This window comes from Onychomys torridus, unplaced genomic scaffold, assembly GCF_903995425.1.
Source record: "Onychomys torridus unplaced genomic scaffold, mOncTor1.1, whole genome shotgun sequence".
Classification (NCBI taxonomy): domain Eukaryota; kingdom Metazoa; phylum Chordata; class Mammalia; order Rodentia; family Cricetidae; genus Onychomys; species Onychomys torridus.
Genome location: NW_023413700.1, coordinates 241,707 through 265,229, shown reverse-complemented (window position 1 = coordinate 265,229; position 23,523 = coordinate 241,707). Strand labels below are relative to the sequence as shown.

The 23,523-nt window shown below is 40.3% G+C and overlaps 1 protein-coding gene across 1 annotated transcript in view; it reads right to left on the bottom strand.

Moving 5' to 3' along the window:
- The window catches only part of LOC118576426 (vomeronasal type-2 receptor 116-like), a 28,839-nt gene extending 28,593 nt beyond the window's left edge, over window positions 1-246 (bottom strand). Inside the window, exon 1 of the mRNA XM_036176686.1 lies at window positions 29-246. Coding sequence (XP_036032579.1) covers window positions 29-246 — 218 coding nt within the window. The remainder of the gene's footprint in view (window positions 1-28) is intronic.
- Window positions 247-23,523: the final 23,277 nt, after the last annotated feature.

Below are 23,523 nucleotides of genomic sequence, written 5' to 3'. Positions count from 1 at the left end.
CCTTGGAAAGGAATAAAAACAGACTCACTCGACCATAAAATCTCTGTTAAATGTCGTCATTCTCCAGTCAATTGTTTTGTTGAGTGGGTAGACAGCAAAAGCAGGGAAAAATCCAACAATCACCACATTTCCTTCACCATATAAACGGTAATTCATTTTGACTAAGCACTCACTGCTGCTTCTGTAGGAGCACACAAGAATAGGAATTTGCAAAAAGCAAGAGATGAATATCCAAGATAACAGCATATTAACAAGGTATCTGCCCATCCATGAGTATGATAAGAAGGTCTCTGCTTTATTCTGTTCATATATACATAGCTCATGTGTGTGCATGTTTGTTTATAATTTTATTGGTGACTGGAGCTATCCCTTGAATCATCCTACATCCTTTCTGATAAGACTCTTCACTCCCCTGTGGAATTATCCAATAATTTCTTCCCTCAGGCATTAAATCTGAGGCCTTACATTCAGAATAACAACAACAACAAAAAAACATGTACAAAAATAGTTTGTAGGATCTTCTCTAGCCACAGGCAGTATGATTTCATCCAAGACCATAGAGAACCAGTCCCAAGACATGAAATCATCTTAGTGGATTCTGCCACATATGGGAACCAAGAAACTATTCATGGGGAAGCCATTTATGGTGATACAAAATTTTTTACATGAGATTATACCAAGGGAGATAAAAGGTGAAAGGGTCAAAAAGGGCCCATGGCAGTTCTGACCATGGCCCAATAACAGACACCATGTTCTGTAGAACTGGAGACTCTCAATCCTAGTTTTGTTTTCCATGAATCACAGACTGTTCCTTTTTCTGTAGATGTGTGTGTGTGAACGCCGATATTATGTCCCTCTGTAAACAATTTGTGTCTCTTTCTGATGAAACTAATGGTTCTACCAAATTGATTTTTTTAATATCTACTTCATGCTAATACAGAAATCAAGTTTCCTGTTTGAGTAAACTTTGACTTCTGTTATATTCTTTTATCCACTGTGAAGCATTGAATCAACATATTGTCATGATATTCCCTAATCCTAGAACATTGGGTCTACCCACTGTTTATGTCCGAGAATATAGTGTCATTAAGAACTTTAATACCTTAGAAATACATTAGGTTTTCACCCCTCCAAACATTGAGCAAACCTGTCAGAGAAGGACCCTCTTTCCATAAGCACAGGAATGAGGTAATTGTGGTGATACTGTGTTGCCCAAAATATTGTGCACCCTAATAAAGTTATTTGGGGTCAGAGAACAGAACGGCCACTAGATATAAAGGCAAGAAAATGGTGGCACATATGCCTTTAATCCTAGCATTCCAGAGGCAGAGGTCCGCCTAGATCTCTGTGAGTTCAAGGCCACACTGGAAATAGCCAGGCATGGTGACTCATGACTTTAATCTAAGGAAGTGATGGCAGGAGTAGAAAGGTATATAAGGTGTGAGGACCAGGAACCAGAGCTGGTTAAACTTTTAGGCTTTTGAGCAGCAGTTCAGCTGAGATCTATTCAGGTAAGGACACAGAGGCTTCCAGTCTGAGGAAACAGGATCAGCTGAGGAATTGTCGAGTTGAGGTGGCTGTGGCTTGTTTTGCTTCTCTGATCTTTTAGCATTCACCCCAATACCTGGCTCTGGGTTTGTTCTTATTAATAAGACCATTTAAGATTCATGCTACACACTCTTGGACATATACCCAAGGAATGCTCAATCATACCACAAGGGCATTTGCTCAGCTATGTTCATATAAGCATTGTTTGTAATAGCCAGAACTTGGAAACAACCTAGATGCCCTTCAACTGAAGAATGGATAAAGAAAATATGGTACATATACACAATGGAGTGCTACTCAGTAGAGAAAAACAATGACATCATGAGGTTTGCAGGCAAATGGATGGATCTAGAAAAAACCATCCTAAGTGAGGTAACCCAGACTCAGAAGAACAAACATGGTATGTACTCACTCATAGGAGGATACTAGATGTAAAACAAAGATGACTAGTCTGCTACCCAACTCCAGGGAGTCTACCTAGAAAATGGGACACTAGGAAAGACCCAGAGATCACCCAATGACAGAGAAATGGATGAGATCTACATGAACAACCTGGACGACAGTGGGAGTAATGAAGGGCAAGGTTTGAGGGAAAGAAAGCTTAGGGGAGCAGGAGATCCCAGCTGGATCAAGAACAGAAAGGGAGCATAAGGAATAACAGACCATGATAAATGAAGACCACATGAGAACAAGAATAGGCATAGTGCTGGAGAGGTCCCCAGAAATCCACAATGATACATCCTCTGTAGACTGCTGGCAATGGTTGAGAGAAAGCCTGATCTGACCTAGTCTGGTGATCAGATGGCCAAACACCCTAAAGGTCATGCTGGAACTCTCATCCAATAACTGATGGAAGTGGATGCAGGGATCCTCTGCCAGGCCCCAGGTGGAGCTCCAGGAGTCCAATTGTTGAGAAAGAGGAGGGACTGTAAGAGCGTGAATTGTTGAGACCAAGATTGGAAAAGCACAAGGACAAATAGCCAAATGAATGGAAGCACATGAATTATGAACCAAAGGCTGTGGAGACCCCAGCTGGAGCAGGCCCTCTGGATAAGTGAGACAATTGAATAGCTTGAACTGTTTGGGAGGCATCCAGGCTGTGGGACCCGGACCTGTCCTTAGTGCATGAGCTGGCTGTTTGGAACCTTGGGCTTACACAGGGACACTCTGCTCAGCCTGGAAGGAGAGGACTCGACCTGCCTTACTGAATCCACCAGGTTTAAATGAATCCCCAGGGGAGTCTTCTCCCTGGAGGAGATGGGAATGGAGGGGAGGGTCTGGGGAGAAAGTAGGGGCTGGGGTAGAAGGTGGGGGTGGGTGCGGGAGGGGGGATGATCAGGGAACCCATGGCTGATGTGTAAAATTAAAACACATATATAATAAATAACAAAAAAAGATTGATGCTACAGTTAAGTCTGTGATTCTATTCTATGTGACATGATAGCCATGATGCATGCAACTTAAAGGTGACCACAGTAAAAACTATGTACAACATAGAATGTGAATCATTGTGGAAATAATGGCTTCCTTTTGATAGTAATGAATCACTATTACTGGGCTAAGTTAGAGGAGGTTCACTATCCTTATTGCCCTCATCTCCTTTTGTAGTCTGGCAGCAGGAGACCTTCCTGCCACTCTACCTCCAGTCCATGAGGATCCCATGGTTTGAGTAGCATCGTACCACCACTAACATTTGTTTGTCAATGCTATGCTCATCTTTGTCATGCTGGCTCAAGTAAGATGAATTATCAGAATTTTGATTTTAACTTCCCTTATAGCTAAGAATGATGATTGCTTTTGGGGATTTCTTGACCTAAGAAGATTTCTTCTTTTTAGAACTCTCTGTATAGGTCCCAAGCCCACTTTTTTGAATTTGTCATTTTGTTGTTGTTGTTGTTTTGTATTTTTGTTTTTTGACTCTGCCATACTGTGGGTCTCATTTTTGCTTGGTTGATTGTTCCTTTAGCCATGTAGAAAATAGTTTTATGAAATTCAACTTGTAGGCTGTTGGCTATTATTTTGGGGCAAATGGAGGCCTATTCAGAAAGTCCTTTCCTTCAAGAATATCATGTAGGGTACTGCCCATGCATCTTTCTAGCAGTTTAAGGTTTAGGTCTCTAATCAATTTGGTGTTTGTTTTTATGTAAGGTGACAGATACTAGTCTAATTTCATTCTTCTGCATGTGGATATCCAATTTTCTCAGCACTATTAGTTGAAGATGTTTCCTTTTCTCTAGCATATGTTTTTGATATCTTTGTCAAATATGTCTGTTTTCATGTCAGTGGATAATGTTTTTATTACTATAGCTCTGTGATTTATCCTAAGATCTGGAATGTAATCACCTCTTTATTGTTCTTTTTTGGAATTATTTGGGCTCCCTGGGGTTTTTTGTGAGTCCATATGAATTTTAGGATAATTTTTTTTTTCCTGTTTGTGTGAAGAAGGCGATGGCTATTTTGATTGAGATTGCAGTAACAAAATACCTTTTGGTAAAATGGTGATTTTCACAGTGTTAATTTTACCAGCTCATGAACATGTGATATCTTTCTATTTTCTACTGTCTTTCTCTGTCTCTTTCTTTCTTTTTTAAAAATATTTTTAAATGATTTATTTATTCTTTGTGTATGCCTGCACACCCAGAAGAGGGCACCAGATCTCATTATAGGTGGTTGTGAGCAACCATGTAGTTGCTGGGAATTGAACTCAGGACATCTGGAAGAGCAGCCAGTGCTCTTAACCTCTTGGCCATCTCACTAGCCCTCTCTGTCTCTTTCTTAAGAGGTTAGTTTTCACTGTAGAGTTCCTTCCCTTCTTTGATTAGTTTTATTACTAGATAGTTTTTGAGACTCTTGTGAGTGGGAGTATGTTAATGCATTTCTTCTCTGTGCATTTGTTATTGATGATAGAAAATATAATTATTTGAGCAAGTTGATTCTCTATCTGCCCAAACTGCTGAATTAGTTTATCATTTTGAGATTGTTTTTCTGTAAATTTTTTGGTATCTTTAATGTATAGTGTCAGATCATCCACAATATATGGGGAGTTTGACTTCTTCTCTCTGTGTTTGTGCTCCATAATTTTCTTCTCTTGTCTTTGCTCCAGGTAGTACATCAACCACAGTTTTGAAAAGCAGTGGGGATAGTGGGCATCTCTGTTTTGTTCCTGACTTCAGTGTCAATGCTTCATGCTTTTTTCTATTTGGGATGAGGGTGTTTGTGGATTTCTCATATTTAACTTGTATTGTATTGAGTTGTTTCCTCTAGCCCTACATTCTCTAGGACTTTTATCCTGAAGGCATGTTATTTTGTCACAGAATTTTTCCATATCTGTTGGAATGACTATATAATTTTTGCTTTTAAATTTTGTTAATGTGGTTTATTACATTTATTGAGCTGCATATGTTGAACCATATGCATTTCAGGGATAAAGTCAGTTTTGTTATGATTTATGTCTGACTGGAAGTATTTCATTGTGTTTTTCAGCCTATGTTTATCAGGTATATTTGCCTGTACTTTTTGTTGTTGCTATTTTAAGTATTAGATTGATACAGATCTTGTTAAAGGAGTTTGAGTAGTGTTTCTTCTGTTTTATATATTGGATTTTCAGAAGTACTGCTGTAGAACTTCTTTGAAGGTCTGGTAGGATTCTGCTCTGAATCTATCTGACCCTCAGTTCTCCTTAGTTTGAAAGATTTTTCAATCTATTCATTTGCTATGGGTATGTTTAGATTGATGCCTTTTCCTAAGTTTATTTTTTATGGTTTGACCAAATCTAGACATTCATCCATTTTTTTAGGTTTTCCAGCTTATGGAGTGCAGGTTTTGAAAATATTCCTGTTAAAGAACAATACTTAACTTTATATGGAAAAACAAAAACCTAGGACAGCTAAAAGAATCCTGTATAATAGAGCAACCTCTGGAGGCATCATGATCCCTGACCTCAAACTCTACTATAGAGCTGTAGTAATAAAAACAGCTAGGTACTGGCATAAAATCAGACACATGGACCAATGGAATTGAGTTGAAGACCCTGACAATAATCCACACACCTATGAACATATGATTTTTGGCAAAGAAGCCAAAACTGTATCATGGAAAAAAGAAAGCATCTTCAACAAATGGTGCTGGTATAACTTAATGTCAACATGCAGAAGATTGCAAATAGATCCATATCTGTCACCATGCACAAAACTCAAGTCTAAGTAGATCAAAGACCTCTACATAAAACCAGTTACACTGAACATGACAGAATAGAAAGTAGGAAGTAATCTTGAATATACTGGCACAGGACACCACTTCCTAAATATAACACCAGTAGCACATACACTGAGAGCAACAATTAATAAATTGGACCTCCTGAAACTGAGAAGCTTTTGTAAAGCAAAGGACACAGTCAATAAGACAAAATGGCAGTCTACAGAAAAGATCTTTACCAACCCCATATCTGACAGAGGGCTGATCTCCAAAATATACAAAGAACTCAAAAAGCTAGACTTCAAAATACTAAACAATCAAACTAAAAAATGGGCTGCAAAGTTTAACAGAGAATTCTCAATAGAAGAATGTCACATGCCTGAAAGACATTTAAAAAATTGTGCGGGCTTACAGAGGGCCACAAGCTCAGCCTGGAAGGAAGGGACTGGACCTGCCTGTACTGAATCCACCAGGTTTAAATGAGTCCCCAGGGGTGTCTTGGTCCTGGAGGACATGGGAATGGAGGGGAGGGGCTGGGAGGAAAGGTGGGAGTGGGTGCGGGAGGGGGGAGGACAGGGGATCCCATGGCTGATGTATAAAATTAAAACTAATAATAATAATAATAATAATAATAATAATAATAATAATAATAAAAGAATTGCTCAACATCCTTAATCACCGCAGAAATGCAAATCAAAACAACTCTGAGATACCATCTTACACCTGTCAGAATAGCTAAGATCAAAAACACTGAATAAAGCTTATATTGGAGAGGATGTGGAGCAAGGGGAACACTCCTCCACTGTTGGTGGGAATACAAACTTGTACAACCACTCTGGAAATCAGTATGGTGGTATCTCAGAAAACTGTCTCCCTCAAGATCCAGCTATACCACTTTTGGGCACATACCCAAGGAATGCTCAGTCTTAACACAAGGATACATGCTCAACTATGTTCATATCAGCACTTCGTTATAGCAAGAACCTGGAAACAATCTAGATGCTCCTCAACTGGAGAATGGATAAAGAAAATGTGGCACATATACACAGTGGAATACTATTCAGCAGTAAAAAACAATGATATCAAGAAATTTTCAATCAAATGGATGGAATGAGAAAATATCCTGAGTGAGGTAACCCAGACTCAGAAGGACAAACATAGTATGTACTCAATCATAAGTGGATACAGGATGGGAGGGAAGGGATTGACGGACTGCAACCACAGCTCCAGAGAGATTAGCTAATAGGGAAAGACCCTAGGAGGGACACATGGATGGCCCAGTGAAGAATTGGATGAGATCTACATGAGTGGACTGGGTGTGGAGGGACAGAGGGCAAGGAGTGGAGTATGAGAACATAGGGAAATGGGATGGTCAAACAGGAACAGGGACAGAGGGGCAGGGCAGTGTGGGAGATACCATGATAGATGACAACATCATGGGAAAAGGAAGAGGCAGGACACTGGGGAGGCACTCAGGGGTCCACAAAGATGACACCACTTTGGACTGCTGGCAGTGGTCCAGAGGGTGCCTTGACTGGTCTACTCTGATGACTGGTCTAGCAAATACCCTAACTATCATCATAGAGTCTTTGTCCAGTGACTGATGGAGGCAGATACAGAGATCCAGGCAAGGCACCAGGCTGAACCCCAGGAATCCAACTGATGAGAGAGAGGAGGGATTCTGCAGGTGAGAGACATTGAGATCACAAGGAGAAGAAGTCCAGAGATGATTGTCCACACTATTGGAGGCCCATGAACTGTAGACTGGTGGCTGTGGAGCCTTCATGGGACTGAACTATGCCATCTGGATATGGAAGATGGTTGTTTGGCTCAAATTGTTTGGGGAGCACCCAGGCAGGGGGAGCGGGATCCATCCCTGGTGCATAGGCAGCCTTTTGGGAATCCAGTGCCTGTAGTGTGATGCCTTACACAGCCTTGATACAGTGGGAAGGGGCTTGGACCTGCATCTTTGTGTGGTTTGGGTATTGGGGTAACTGTAGCTTTGTAAAAAGAGTTTGGTAATGTTCCTTCTGTTTCTATTGTGTGGAACAATTTGAAGAGCATTGGTATAAGCTCTTCTCTGAAAATCTGGTCGAATTCTGCACTGAAACCATCGGGTCCTGGGCTTTATTTTATTGGGAGACATTAAATGACTGTTTTTATTTCCTTAGGGGTTATTGGTCTACTTAAATAGTTTATCTGGTCTTAATTTAACTTTGGTATGTGGTATATATCCATAAAAATGTCCAATTCTTTCAGATTTTCCAATTTTGTGGAACAGGTTTTTGAAGTTGACCTGATTTTTTTCTGGATATCCTCATTGTCTGTTTTATGTCTCCCTTTTCACTTCTGATTTTGTTAACATGGGTTCTCTCTCTCTCTCTCTCTCTCTCTCTCTCTCTCTCTCTCCCTCTCTCTGCTTTTTGGTTAATTTGGATAAGGGCTTGTCTCTCTTGTTGATCTTCTCAAAGAACCAACTTTTTGTTTCATTGATTCTTTGTATTGTTGTGTTTGTTTCTATTTCATTGATTCCAGCTCTCAGTTTGATTATTTGCTGGCATCTATTCCTCCTGAATGAGTTTGTTTCTTTATGTTCTAGAGCTTTCAGATGTGCTGTTAAGTTAGTAGTGTAAGCTTTCTCCATCTAGCTCCCATCCTGCCCTGGAGCTCCCATTTGGACAAGATAAGGAGATCTCAGCCACTTGCTGAGACTCAAAGACTAGCCCCCAGCTCCCATCAGCCCTGGAACTCGCATCTAGACCAGAAGTGAGTCCCTGGGGTCATACCCAGGGAGGCCCATACCTAGGTCCTAGCCCTGGGCACCAGCCATTCTAGGGAAGAACTGCACAACTTGGCCCCAGGTTCTGGCCATAGGACAGGACTCCCCATCCCCAACGGGAAAGTTCCCCCTCTCTAAGATGCTTCCATGGACCATACAACCTCCACGCCCTGCTCCCACGCCCATCTGCCTGATATCCCAGTCATTTCCAGAGACTTAGAAACCAGCCCCCAGCTTCCATCCTGCCTCAGATCTCTTATCTGGACCAGAGGTGAGTGCCTGGTAGAGTCAGAGAGGACCCCACCTCTAGCACACACCCCTGGGCAGCAGCCATCCCTGGAAGACCTGTCCAACTTGGCCAAAGTTTCTGGCCATTTGTCTGGCCCTATGGGAAGGTCCCCCTTTTCCAAGACTGCAGGCAGACCCTGTAATCTCCATACCCTTCCCCCACACCCTTCTACCCAAGACCCTAGCCACTTCCTGAGACTCAGAGACCAGCCCACAGCTTCCATCCGGACCAGAACTCCCATCCAGACCAGAGCTTCCATCTGGACCAGAGAGAGGCTCCCTAAATCTGTCAGCTCTGTCTGGACCAAGTGCACTGATAAGACCAAGAATGAATCCATGAGGAAATGGGCAGATGTCAAGGCAGAAGTACATACAACAAAATAAAGAACAATACAGCATCACCAGAACCTAGCCATCATTCAATAGCTAGACCTGAACATCACAGAACAGAAGAAGCAGAAGAAAACAACCTTATAAATAACATCATGAGAGGCCAGAGCCTTATTCAGAAGAAATCAAAAATAAAGTGGAGAAACAGACAAACAAAAAATGGGAAGAATGCTATAACAAACTAGAGGAAAGGAAAAATAAAGCAGAAGAAAACAATAAGTCCTGGAAAGAAAATCATGAAAAAGCAAAGAAACAGATGAGGGAAATAGTACAAGACCTGAAAAGGGAAATAGAAAAAATAAAGAAGACACAAGCAGAGGGAATGCAGGAAACAGAAAATCTGAGTAAATGAACAGGAACTTCAATGCAAGTATAACCAACAGAATGCAAGAGATGGAAGAGAGGATCTCTGGTGTTGAAGATACAGTACAAGAAATAGATTCATCAGTCAAAGAAAACACTAAAACCAACAAAGTCATGACCCAAAATGTCCAAGAAATTTGGGACACCATGAAAAGACCAAACCTACAAATAATAGGGATAGAGAAAGGAGAATACCAACTCAAAGTCACAGAAAATATATTTAACAAGATCATAGAAGAAAACTTCCCCAACTTAAAGAAAGAAATGCCTATGAAGATACAAGAAGCCTATAGAAAACCAAACTGACTAGACTCCCCCAAAAGGTCCCCTCGCCACATAATAATTAAACAACTAAGCGTACAGAATAAAGAAAGACTATTAAGGGCAGCAAAGGAAAAAGGCCAAGTGACTTATAAAGGCAAACCCATCAGAATAACACCCGATTTCGCAATGGAGACTTTGAAAGCCAGAAGGACCTGGACAGATGTAATGAAGACACTAAGAGACCATGGATGCCAGCCTAGACTAATATACCCAGCAAAACTTTCAATCATCATAGAGGGAGGGAACAAGACATTCAAAGACAAAGCCAGATTTAAACAATACTTATCCACAAACCCAGCCCTACAGAAAGCACTAGAAGGAAAATTCCAACCTAAGAAAGTCAGGTACACCCTCAAAAACACAGGCAGTAGATAACTCCACAGCAGTAAACCATAAAGAAAAGAACTACACACACACTACCACCAAAAAATAAAAATAGTAACAGGAATGAACAATCACTGGTCATTAATATCCCTTAGTATCAATGGACTTAATTCACCTACAAAAAGACACAGACTAACAGAATGGATATGAAAACAGGACCCATCTTTCTGCTGCATACAAGAAACACACCCCAAATTCAAAGATAGACACTACATAAGAATAAAAGGCTAGGAAAAGACTTTCCAATCAAATGGTCTTAAGAAGCAAGCTGGTGTAGCCATCCTACTATCCAGCAAAATAGACTTCAAACTAAAATCAATCAAAAGAGATGATGAAGGACATTACATACTAATCACAGGAAAGATCCACCAAGATAAAGTTTCAGTTCTGAACATTTTTGCCCCAAACACAAGGGCACCCACATATGTAAAAGAAACATTACTAAAGCTTAAATCACATATAAAACCCCACACATTAATAGTGGAAGACTTCAACACCCCACTTTCACCTCTGGACAGATCAGTCAAATTGAAACTTAACAGAGAAATAATGGACTTGACTGATGTTCAGACTCAAATGGACTTAACCGATATCTACAGAACATTCCACCCAAACAAAAAAGAATATACGTTCTTCTCAGCACTCCATGGAACCTTCTCTAAAATTGAGCATATACTTGGCCACAAAGCAAATCTCAAAAGATACAAAACACTTGGAATACCCTCCTCTGTTCTATCAGACCACAATGGTTTAAAGTTAGATTTCAACAACAACAAAAACTACAGAAAACCTACAATCTCATGGAAAATGAATAATGCTCAACTGAATCACCAATGAGTTAAGGAAGAAATAAAGAAAGAAATTAAAGACTTCCTAGAGATGAATGAAAATGAATACACCACATACCCAAACTTATGGGACACTTTGAAAGCAGTGTTAAAAGAGAAATTCATAGCACTAAATGCTCACATAAAGAAGTTGGAGAAATCTCACACTAATGACTTTACAGCACACCTGAAAGCTCTAGAACAAGAAGAAGCAAAGTCTCCAAGGAAGAGCAGAAGCCAGGAAATTATCAAATTGAGAGCTGAAATCAGTAAAATAGAAATAAAGAGAACAATACAAAGGATTAATGAAACTAAGAGTTGGTTCTTTGAGAAGATCAACAAGATAGACAAGCCCTTATCCAAACTAACCAAAAGACAGAGAGAGAGAGAGCATCCAAATTAACAAAATCAGAAATGAAAAGGGGGACATAACAACAGACAATGAGGAAATCCAGAAAATCATCAGGTCATACTTCAAAAACCGGTACTCCACAAAACTGGAAAATCTAAAAGAAATGGATAATTTTCTGGATAGGTACCACATACATAAGTTAAATCAAGACCAGATAAACCATTTAAATAGTCCAATAACCCCTAAGGAAATAGAATCAGTCATTAAAAGTCTCCCAACCAAAAAAAGCCCTGGACCAGATGGTTTCACTGTAGAATTCTACCAGATCTTCAAAGAAGACTTAATACCAATACTCCTTAAATTGTTCCACACAATAAAAGCAGTAGGAATTTTACCAAACTCCTTCTATGAGGCTACAATTTCCCTGATTCCTAAACCAAAGATGCAACAAAGAAAGAGAAGTACAAACCGATCTCCCTCATGAATATTGATGCAAAATTACTCAATAAAATACTGGCAAACAGACTCCAAGAACACATCAAAACAATTATCTACCATGATCAAGTAGGCTTCATCCCAGGGATGCAAGGGTGGCTGTAGTGGATAGCCATCCCAGCATTGGCCTGGAAGTTCCAACCCCCATTGAGACTTCAGTAATGGTCACTCCCCCAAGGCAGGGTGGAGGAGGAAGTGGAAGAGGAAGCAGAAGACCAAGGATCAAGAGGAGGTCTCTCTCTTGGTTCTGGGACCCTGGACACTGGAGGTAGACCGAGCAGAGTTCTCCAGACAATACCGCCGGACTGCGCTATACCTTTACCAGACCCTGCAACCTACCCTTTCATTTGTAAGTTACCCCACAAAATAAACCTCCCTTTTAACTATGTGGAGTGGCCTTAATAATTTCACCAATAGGTGGTTCAACATACAAAAGTCCGTCAATGTAATACACCATATAAACAAACTCAAAGAAAAAAGACCACATGATCATCTCACTAGATGCAGAAAAGGCATTTGACAAAATCCAACACCCCTTCATGATAAAGGTCTTGGAGAGATCAGGAATAAAGGGAACATACCTAAACATAATAAAGGCAATCTACAGCAAGCCAACAGCCAACATCAAATTAAATGGAGAGAAACTCACAGCAATACCACTAAAATCAGGAACAAGGCAAGGCTGTCCCCTCTTCCCATTCTTATTCAATATAGTATTTGAAGTTCTATCCAGAGCTATAAGACAACATAAGGAGATTAAGGGGGTACAAATTAGAAAGGATGAAGTCAAGCTTTCCCTATTTGCAGATGACATGATAGTATACATGTGTGACCCCAAATATTCAACCAAGGGCCGGGTGGTGGTGGTGCATGCCTTTAAACTCAGCACTTGGGAGGTAGAGGCAGGCGGCTCTCTGTGAGTTCAAGGCCAGTCTGGGCTACCAAATGAGTTCCAGGAACGGCACAATGCTACACAGAGAAACCCTGTGTCAAAAAAACAAAAAAAAAAAAAATTCCAACCAAGGAACTCATACAGCTTATAAACACCTTTAGCAACATAGCAGGATACAAGATCAACTCAAAAAAATCAGTAGCCCTCCTATATACAATAGGCAAACTGGCTAAGAAGAAATTCAGAGATACATCACCCTTTACAATAGCCAAAAATGATATAAAATACCTTGGGGTTACCCTAACTAAGCATGTGAAGGACCTATATGACAAGAACTTTAAGTGCCTGAAAAATGAAATTGAAGATGTCAGTGTTGTGGTAGCGCCTGTGCTACCACCACCTGATCACCATGTCTGATTGAGGGGCTGTGGCTGGAAAACAGAGACAAGAGACAGGGGCTCATTTGTGCCAGCAGGATGCCAAATGCCATTTATTGAAGGAGGGAGGAAACCTTAAATACAGGCTTACAGCACAATGGAGGAACCCTGGAGGGCAGAAGTTCACTACTGAAAGTACTACATTCTTGTATCTAAACTGTTTACACGAAATGCAGGATACACAAAGAACCTCCAGTGAGCATTCAAGAGGGTAGAGACCAGCAGGGAATCAGCATAGGGAGGACATCTGGTCAAGGTCGGCAAGCAGGGCGGCAGTTACCCAACTTGGGAGTTCCAGGGCCTTAAAAGTTGAGTTTCTGACTTAGGTTGCATGGGACATCAGCAGGTTGCCTTACCCATTATGGAGACTCCTGTCCAGGCCACATAAGTGCTCTATCTTAGGTTGGCAACAGCATTACCTGTCTCTGAATACTCATTATCATACAGGCTCAGCCACATGAGCTGTAGAGTTAACTGCTGCCAAAGATCTCAAAGTGGCACTGGGCTAGCAATCTGTGCGACACAGAAAAGACCAACAGAAGTCCTAATGCACCATAGCCAGTGGGCTAAAGGCAATTGAGCCATTCCCTTCCTTAAAGAGCCTTACTGCAAACTGGAGTCCTTGTAAGATGGTATCCCAAAAGCAAATGGAACTTGAGTCTATAAATTTATAACTTTCAAAGCCAATTGAAATGTATGTAACTACTGAATTAAATTTATCATGCCCAATAGAATGAAAGAGTAATTAACCATGGTAGCCACTTTTGCTGCCATGGTCTCCATTGTGCTAGCTGTAGTGAAATGACAATCCCAGAAACAGTAGCAGCAGTGGCTGCCACTGCTATAACAGCAACAACGACGTCAAATTCTCTTCTGGAGCGTGTGAGCAGCATTGGTGTCTAACTGCCATGGTCCACTGCCATGGACACAGCTCCAGGAACATGAACCACCAAGGTCCATTTTTCTTGATCCCAGCACGACTTAAGCTGGCAGCTCTGTAAAAGAACGACTAAGAACCATAAAGAAAAAAAAAAAAAAAAAGACAGAAGACAAGGAGCAGAACTAATGGTCTCATAATGGCTACATTCAGGCTCACAGATTTTAAGGTATCTTTAAAAGAGGCTGGATGAATTTCAGGAGGCCAATAAATGTTGCACAGAGTCACTCCTGAAAAGTAGGTACTACACCAGCTTGAAGAGGGTTGTGAATAATGAAAAGGCTTAGCTGGCATGGTGGTGTTAACAAATGGAAGTCAGTGACCTTCAGGGTTCTCCTAAATCTCCAGGGTGTCTGGGTGACACGTTCTCAAACATACTTGAAAGAGCAGTTACCATACATTACATTCTTAAGAATCCAACCGCATGGCTACAGTTCCTAGGCTTACATTAATGATTGCCAAGGCTGGCCATATTGGGCTCTCAATCCCCATTGACATTAGAAGGGGAGATTTTTTTACGAAGGCCCAATAGGTCTGTGCCATGTTGGGATTCGGCAGCAGCTACATTGCACACACAGTGCTCAGGAACCCAAAGAGGAACCTCATTGTCCTGTGGAAAGACACAAACAGAACCCTGGGCCCACACCAACACTGGATCAGGTCCCTTCCAAGTGCCAGTAGAAAGATCCTTCCATCACACCAGAGGATCACTTGCAACAGGAGCCCTCTAGTGCTTCTCTGCAGCGGATACTCCAGCAGAATCCACCGATAAAAAATTTTAAATGTATAAAACAAGGGAAAGAATAGAATGTGGAGAGGAGAGATGAGCCCCTTTTTACTTTAGCAAAATATGTTTTTAAGGTACAATGGCAGCGTTCTACTATAGCCTGTCCTTGAGGACTATAAGGAATACCAGTCTTATTAACAATAGAAAAATCTTGGTAGAATTTTGAAAATCCTGTACTGCTGTAGGCAGGATCATTATCAGTCTTTATGCATTTAGGCACTCCCATATAAGCAAAAGCATGAAGACAATGATTCTTTACATCCTTACCCTTTTCTCCTGAATGGGCAGAGGCAAAAATTAGAGAGGAATATGTATCAATAGACACATGGACATATTGTAATTTTCCAAAGGAAGGCACGTGTGTGACGTCCATCTGCCACACATGATTAGGTAAATGTCCTCAGGGATTAACTCCCAAATGAGGAACAGGTAAAAATTCAGCACAAAGAGGACATGATTTAACTATCTGGATGGCTTGTTCCCGGGTTATGCCCGTGTGATAACGAAGATGATAATGTTGATGCAACTGAGTAGCCTTTTCAAAGGCAGAACAAATTAATGTGACAGCCATATGAGTAATGGTTTCAGTCCTCTGATTACCTTCACTAAAGAGGTCCAGGTAATTGGGTATGAGCTCTAATATGGCCCACATAAAGGTTATGTCAGCAGGACCATATGAGTCCTTGCACTTGCAACAGATATTCATGAATGGGAGAAATGGATGGTATGTAGGCTGTTGTCTCCAAAGGCATAACTGTGTGTGCCACATATTGGCTATTAGTATAAATATTTACACATTCATCAGAAAACATCTGTAAGGCAAGCAACGTTGCCTGTGCCTCCACCATCTGGGCGGAAGTGCCTTGGACTTTCATTCTTTTCACTATGTTACCAGAAACTACCACAGCAAAACCACGTGATGTGCCATCAGTAAATACTACACGGGCCTGAGGAATAGGAGTCATCTGTACTATCTTGGGAAATATAACAGGATGCAATTTAAAAAACTGACATACATCATTGGAGGGGTAGTGAGTATCAAACTGACCCTGCATGGAGCATGTCAGTATGGCCCAATCATTATCATTAGCTTGCAACCATGCTATTTGAGACTGGGTGTATGGGGTCACCACAATGTCTGGCTCCTTACCAAAAGTTTGAACACTGATCTTGATTCTCTTAAATATAATCTGAGCAACAGCCTGAGGATAAGGAGTAATGGTTTTCACTGGAAAAGCTGGGAGATGTACCCATAGAATAGGACCTGTTTGCCCAAACACTCCAGTAGGTGAATGAGAAAAACAAAATATTCATGACCTAAACAAGGATAGGGAAAGGATACCTATAACTTTTCTGGGGCTATCTGTAAATTAGCCAGGCTAAGGACCTATTGTAATTTAGAAAAGGCATCAAAAACAAGTTTTTATCTTTAGCAGCCAATAAATGTCCATATAGGTCAATCACAATTAAATGCCAATGTTTAGGAATTGCCACAGGTGTAGGCAAACCAGGCTCTGTTGCTCCCATGAGAAGCATGGTTTTATTTACAGCTCTAAGATCCTGTAATAGCCTCCATTTTCCTGACTTCTAGTAGAGGCCAGTTGGGATCTCAGGATTCTTGTGAAATTATAGATATATCCAGCACCAGAATCCAATAATCTTTTAATCTCAATCCCATATAATTTTATTTTTAATTGAGGCTGTTTATCTTTGATAACATTTGTCAAAACATCTTTTTTCCTGTACTTCTAAAGCCTTCAGTTCTATATATAGGCGCCATTTTGCATTTAAAATATAAAAGAAATAATAATTGAGCAATTCTATCACCAGCTTCCATTTCCATAGTCCTTTTTACATATGCCAAGTATAAAAGCACTAAATACAATCTCTATAGGATTTGAAGAGGTAACTTTAGGTAATACTTTTGAGCATGCTTATAAAATCTTAAAAAGAGGACCCTTCTTTATAGATCACAAGTAACACATTAATGCAAAAAGCCAATTATTAACAATGTGGACCAAACAATTTACCTGTATTTTATTTACTGGAAAAATAATTTTGTAACCTCTTTATCAGTAAGAGATTATTTTTATGGGTTTATTTTGGCAACAACATTATTTAATAAGCTAAAAACCCAATCCATTTCAGGTGTTATATTTCTATAGAATTCTAGAAAGCAACTTAAAGAGCAGAGCCAAATTTTCAGTAATGATCAACAGACAAGAGCATAGTTTAAAATTATGAATCCTGTTCCTTTAGCTTCTCTTCCATGCTCATGGATAGGCAAGATGAACATAGTAAAAATGACAATCTTACCAAAAGCAATCTACAGATTCAATGCAATCTCCATCAAATCATCAACACAATTCTTCACAGACCTGGAAAGAATAATACTCAACTTCATATGGAAAAACAAAAAACCCAGAATAGCCAAAAGAATCCTGTACAATAAAACAACCTCTGGAGGCATCACAATCCCCGACCTCAAGCTCTACTATAAAGCTACCATAATAAAAACAGCTTGGTAGTGCCAAAAAACTGACATGTGGACCAATGGAATCGAATTGAAGACCCTGACATTAACCCGCACATGGATGAACATTTAGTTTTTTAAAAAGAAGCCAAACTGTACAATGGAAAAAAGAAAGCATCTTCAACAAATGGTGTTGGCATAACTGGATGTCAATGTGTAGAAGGCTACAAATAGATCTATATCTGTCACCGTGCACAAAACTTAAGTCCAAGTGGATCAAAGACCTCAACATGAATCCAGTTACTCTGAACCTGATAGAAGAGAAAGTAGGAAGTGGTCTTGAATGCATTGGCACCAGAGATCACTTTCTAAATATAACACCAGTAGCACAGGCACTGAGAGAAACAATCAATCAATGGGACCTGTTGATACTAAGAAGCTTATGTAGAGCAAAGGACATGGTCAACAAGACAAATCAACAGTTTACAGAATGGGAAAAGGTCTTCACCAGCCCCACATATGACAGAGGGCTAATATCCAGAATATATAAAGAACTCAAGAAATTAGACATGAAAATGCCCAACAGTCCAATTAAGGAATGGGCTATAGAACTAAACAGAGAATTGTCAACAGACAAAGTTCAGATGGTTGAAAGACATTTAAGGAATTGCTCAACATCCCTAATATCCTGGAAATGCAAATCAAAGCATCTCTGAGATACCACCTTACACCTGTCAGAATGGCTAAGATCAAAAACAGAGAAGACAGCTTATGCTGGAGAGGATGTGGAGCAAGGAAAACTCTCCTCCACTGCTGGTGGGAATGGAAGCTTGTACAGCCACATTGGAAATCAATATGGCGCTTCCTTAGAAAATTGGGAATCCATCTCACCTAAGACCCAGCTGTAGCACTCTTGGGCATATAACCAAGGAATGCTCAATCATACCACAAGGGCATTTGCTCAGCTATGTTCATATCAGCATTATTTGTAATAGCCAGAACCTGGAAACAACCTACATGCCCTTCAACAGAAGACTGGATAAAGAAAATATGGTACATATACACAATAGAGTATTTTTCTCAGCAGAGAAAAACAATGACATCATGAGGTTTGAAGGCAAATGGATGCATCTAGAAAAATCATCCTGAGTGAGGTAACCCAGACTCAGAAGGACAAACACGGTATGTACTCACTCATAGGATGATACTAGATGTGAAGTAAAGATGACTAGATTGCTACACAACTCCAGGGAGTCTACCTAGAAAACGTGACCTTAGGAAAGACCCAAGGATCACCCAATGACAGAGAAATGGATGAGATCTACATGAACAACCTAGACGAAAGTAGGAGTAATGAAGGGCAAGGTTTGAGGGAAAGAGAGCTTAGGGGAGCAGGAGATCCCAGCTGGATAAAGAACAGAAAGGGAGAACAAGGAATAACAGACCATGATAAATGAAGACCACATGAGAACAGGAAGAAGCAAAGTGCTAGAGAGGTCCCCAGAAATTTGCAATGATACATCCACTGTAGCCTCCTAGCAGTGGTCGAGAGAAAGCCTGATCTGCCCAGACCACTGTGATCAGATGGCTAAACACCCTAAAGGTCGTGCTGGAACTCTCATCTAATAACTGATGGAAGTGGATGCAGAGATCCTTGGCCAGGCCCCAGGTGGAGCTCCAGAAGTCGAATTGTCGAGAAAGAGGAGGGATTGTAAGAGTGTGAATTGTTGAGACCAATATTGGAAAAGCATAGGGACAAATAACTAATCTAATGGAAACACATGAATTATGAACCAAAAGCTGTGGAGCCCCCAACTGGAGCAGGCACTCTGGATAAGTGAGACCATTGAATAGCTTGAACTGTTTGGGAGGCACCCAGGCAGTGGGACCCAGACCTGTCCTTAGTGCATGAGCTGGCTGTTTGGAACCTTGTGCTTACACAGGGACACTTTGCTCAACCTGGAAGGAGGGGACTGGACCTGCTTGGAAATCTTTAATTTCTTTATTTCATCCTTCATTCATTGGTGATTCAGTTGAGCATTATTTAGTTTCCATGGGATTGTAGACTTTCTGTAATTTTTATTGTTATTGAAGTATAAGTTTAAGCCATAGTGGTCTGGTAAAATACAGGAACTTATTCCAATTTGTTTGTATCTGTTGAGATTTACTTTGTGACAAAGTATGTGATCAATTTTAGAGGAGGTTCCATGGAGTGCTGAGAAGAAGGTATATTCTTTTGTGTTTAGGGTATAAAGTTCTGTGGATATTTATTAAGTCCATTTGAGTCATAACATCTAATAGATCCCTTATTTTTCTGTTTAGTTTCTGTCTGGCAGATCTGTCCATTGCTGAGAGTGGTGTGTTGAAATCTCCCACTACTAGTGTGTGGGGTTTGATGTGTGATTTTTTTAGAGTTCATTTTTCGATTGTTTGTTTGTTTTGTTTTGTTTTTGTGGAGCTGAGGATCAAACCCAGGTCCTTGCACTTGCTAGGCAAACACTCTACCACTGAGCTAAATCCCCAACCCTTTTGTTGTTGTTGTTGTTGTTGTTTTGCTTGTTTGTTTTTTTTAATTTTTTTGGTTATTCAAGACAAGGTTTCTCTGTGTGACAGCCCTGGCTGTCCAGGAACTCACTCTGTAGACCAAATTGGCCTCAAACTCAGATCCTTGATGTGTGATTTAAGCTTAATAATGTTTGCTTTAAATATGTGGGTGCCCTATTCCTGTTCTCATGTGGTCTTCACTTATCATGGTCTGTTTTTCCTTGTTCTCCCTTTCTGTTCTTGATCCAGCTGGGATCTCCTGCTCCTCTAAGCTTTCTTTCCCTCAAATCTTGCCCTTCATTACTCCCACTGTCATCCAGGTTGTTCATGTAGATCTCATCCATTTCTCTGTCATTGGGTGATCCTTGGGTCTTTCCTAGAGTTCTGTTTTCTAGGTAGCCTCCCTGGAGTTGTGTAGCAGTCTAGTCATCTTTGTTTTACATCTAACAAATGGAAGCACATGAATGATGAACCAAAGGCTGTGGAGCCCCCAGCTGGATCAGACCCTCTGGATAAGTGGGACCATTGAATAGCTTGAACTGTTTGGGAGGCATCCAGTCTGTGGAACCAGGATCTGTCCTTAGTGCCTGAGCTGGCTGTTTGGAACCTTGGGCTTACACAGGGACACTTTGCTCAGTCTGGAAGGAGGTGACAGGACCTGCCTGTACTGAATCTACCAGGTTTAAATGTATCCCCAGGGGTGCCTTGATCCTGGAGGACATGGGAATGGAGGGGAGGGGCTGGGTGGAAGGTGGGGGTGGGGGCGGGAGGGGGGAGGACAGGGGATCCCGTGGCTGATGTATAAAATTTAAAACACATAATATTAAAGAAAATAATTATTTATTTAAAAAAAGAATAAATAAAAAAATTGGGTGCCCTTGTATTTGGGGCATAAATATTCAGAATTGAGACTTCATCTTGTTGTATTTTCCCTGTGATAAATGTGTAATGTCCTTCTCGATCTCTTTTGATTGTTTTTAGTTTGAAGTCTACTTTATTAGGTATTAGGATAGCTACACCAGCTTGCTTCTTAAGTCCATTTGATTGGAAAGGTTTTTCCCAGCATTTCACTCTGAGGTATTGCCTATCTTTGAAGTTGAGGTGTGTTCCTTGTATGCAGCAGAAGAATGGATCCTTTTTTTTTATTCATTCTGTTAGCATGTGTCTTTTCATAGGTGAATTGATACCATTGATATTAATGGATATTAATGAGCAGTGATTGTTAATTCCTGTTATTTCTTGTTGGTAGTGTTGTATGTTTCTCTTCTTTGGTGTTTTTTGGTGTGGGATTATCTATTGCCTCTGTTTTCATGGGTGTATCTAACTTCCTTTGGTTGGATTTTTCCTTCTAGTGCGTTCTATAGGGCTGGATTTGTGGATAGGTATTGTTTAAGTCTGGTTTTATCATAGAATATTTTGTTTACTCCATCTATGAAGATTGAGAGTTTTGCTGATATTCTGGGTTGGCATCCATGGTCTCCTAGTGTCTGCATAACATCTGTCCAGAACTTTCTGGCTTTTAGAGTCTCCATTGAGAAATCAGATGTTATTATGTTGGGTCTGCCATTATATGTTACTTGGTCTTTTTCCTTTGCAGCTCTTAGTATTTTTCCTTTATTTTGTATGTTTAGTGGTTTGATTGTTATGTGGCGAGAGGACTTTTTTTTTTTTAGATCCTGTCCATTTGGTATTCTGTAACGTTCTTGTATTTTCATAGGCATTTCTTTGAGAAACTTTCGTCTATGATTTTATTGAGTACATGTTCTGTGCCTTTGAGTTGGTATTCTTCTTCTTCTAACCCTATTATTCTTAGGTTTGGTCTTTTCATGGTGTCCCATCTCTCTTCCATCTCTTGCATTCTGTTGGTTATTCTTGTATCTTTTGTTCCTGTTTGTTTGTCATATTTTCCCTTTTCAGTACTCCCTCAGTTTGTGACTTCTTTATTGGCTCTATTCCTGATTTCAAATCTTGAACTGTTTCCTTCATCTGTTTAATTACTTTTTCTTGGCTTTCTTTAAGGGATTTATTGATTTCTTCCAATTTTTTGTTTGTCTTTTCCTCAATTTCTTTAAGGGAATTTTTCATTTCCTCTTTAAAGGCCTCTCTCATCTTCCTAAAGTCATTTTAAAGGTTTATTTCTTCTGCTTCTTCTGTGTTGGGATGTTTAGGTCTTGCTGATGTAGAAACACTAGGTTTTGATGGTGCCATATTGGTCTTTATGTTGTTGACTGTATTTTTCACTGACATCTAACCATTTCTTCCTCCACTCCATGCAAGTGGTATCTGTGTTTGAGGGGGCCTCTCTTGGTCAGATTGATACTCTTGGTCTAATGGGAGCCCTTGGTCTAATCAGGGCTCTTGGTCCAATTTGTGCTGATTGATTATGTGTCTCAGGTAGCAGCTCTCAGTCTAATTGACATCAGTGGGCTCTGTCTCAGGGAGCAGCTATTCCCAATTGGTGCATGATGGCTTATGACTCTGGTGGTTACTGGTGTCTTCAGTGATGGTTAGCTTGCTGAGGGAGCAGGGAAAGGGGCAACTGCCCAGTCCCTGGGGCTCCATTAGCTGGAGGTAGGGGCATAGAATGTGCCCTGGGGGCCTAGATGCTAGAGCCGTGGGTCTGCCCAGTCCAGAGATGGGGCCTTTCATGTTTCCAATCAGTGCAATGTGGGCTTAAGGCTCCAGTGTTCACTGGTATGGCAGGGGATCAAACTATCAAACGTTTAAAAGCACAAATTGACAAATTAACACTTAACTTTCAAAAAATAACTGAATATCAACAATCTCATTCTCTGATCAAAAGACAAAGACAAGGAGATTGGTTTTTTAAAATGCAGTGATTTTTACATCCAAGGAACATACTACATTCATAAAGATGAACACGGTCTCAGCAGTAACCAGAGAGAACCAGAATAAAAGCAAACCAAAACGAAACTACAGGCCAATCTCTCTGATGGAAAAGATGGAGAAATTCTCAACTAAATACTGGCAAACAAAACTCAACAGCACATCAGAAAAATCAGTCTCTATGCCCAAGATGACATCACAGTATGGATGAAATATGGCTCAGCATATGCAAATCAGTAAATAATAAATAGATCAAATCAGTTATTGGAAATAGATCACATCAATATTTTCTAGGACAAAAATTACAAGATCATCTAAAATGATAGAAAATTGTGCTTAACAAACTCTAGCAGCCTAAAACACACACACACACACACACACACACACACACACACACACACACATACACTGACAGAAGTGGAAAGAACATAAATTGATAAAATAAGATTCTATACAGGAAATTGCTAAGCAACACTATAATATACAGAGAGAAACACAAAGCATTTTCATGAAAATGAGAAGTGGGCAGATATTTTGATGCCTGTCTTTAATTCTAGCATGTGAGAGGCAGAGTAGGTAATTCTTTGTAAATCTGAAGCCACCCTGGTTTAACATACTGATTTCAAGGCTAACACAGCCTGCACTGTGAGGCAATACATCAA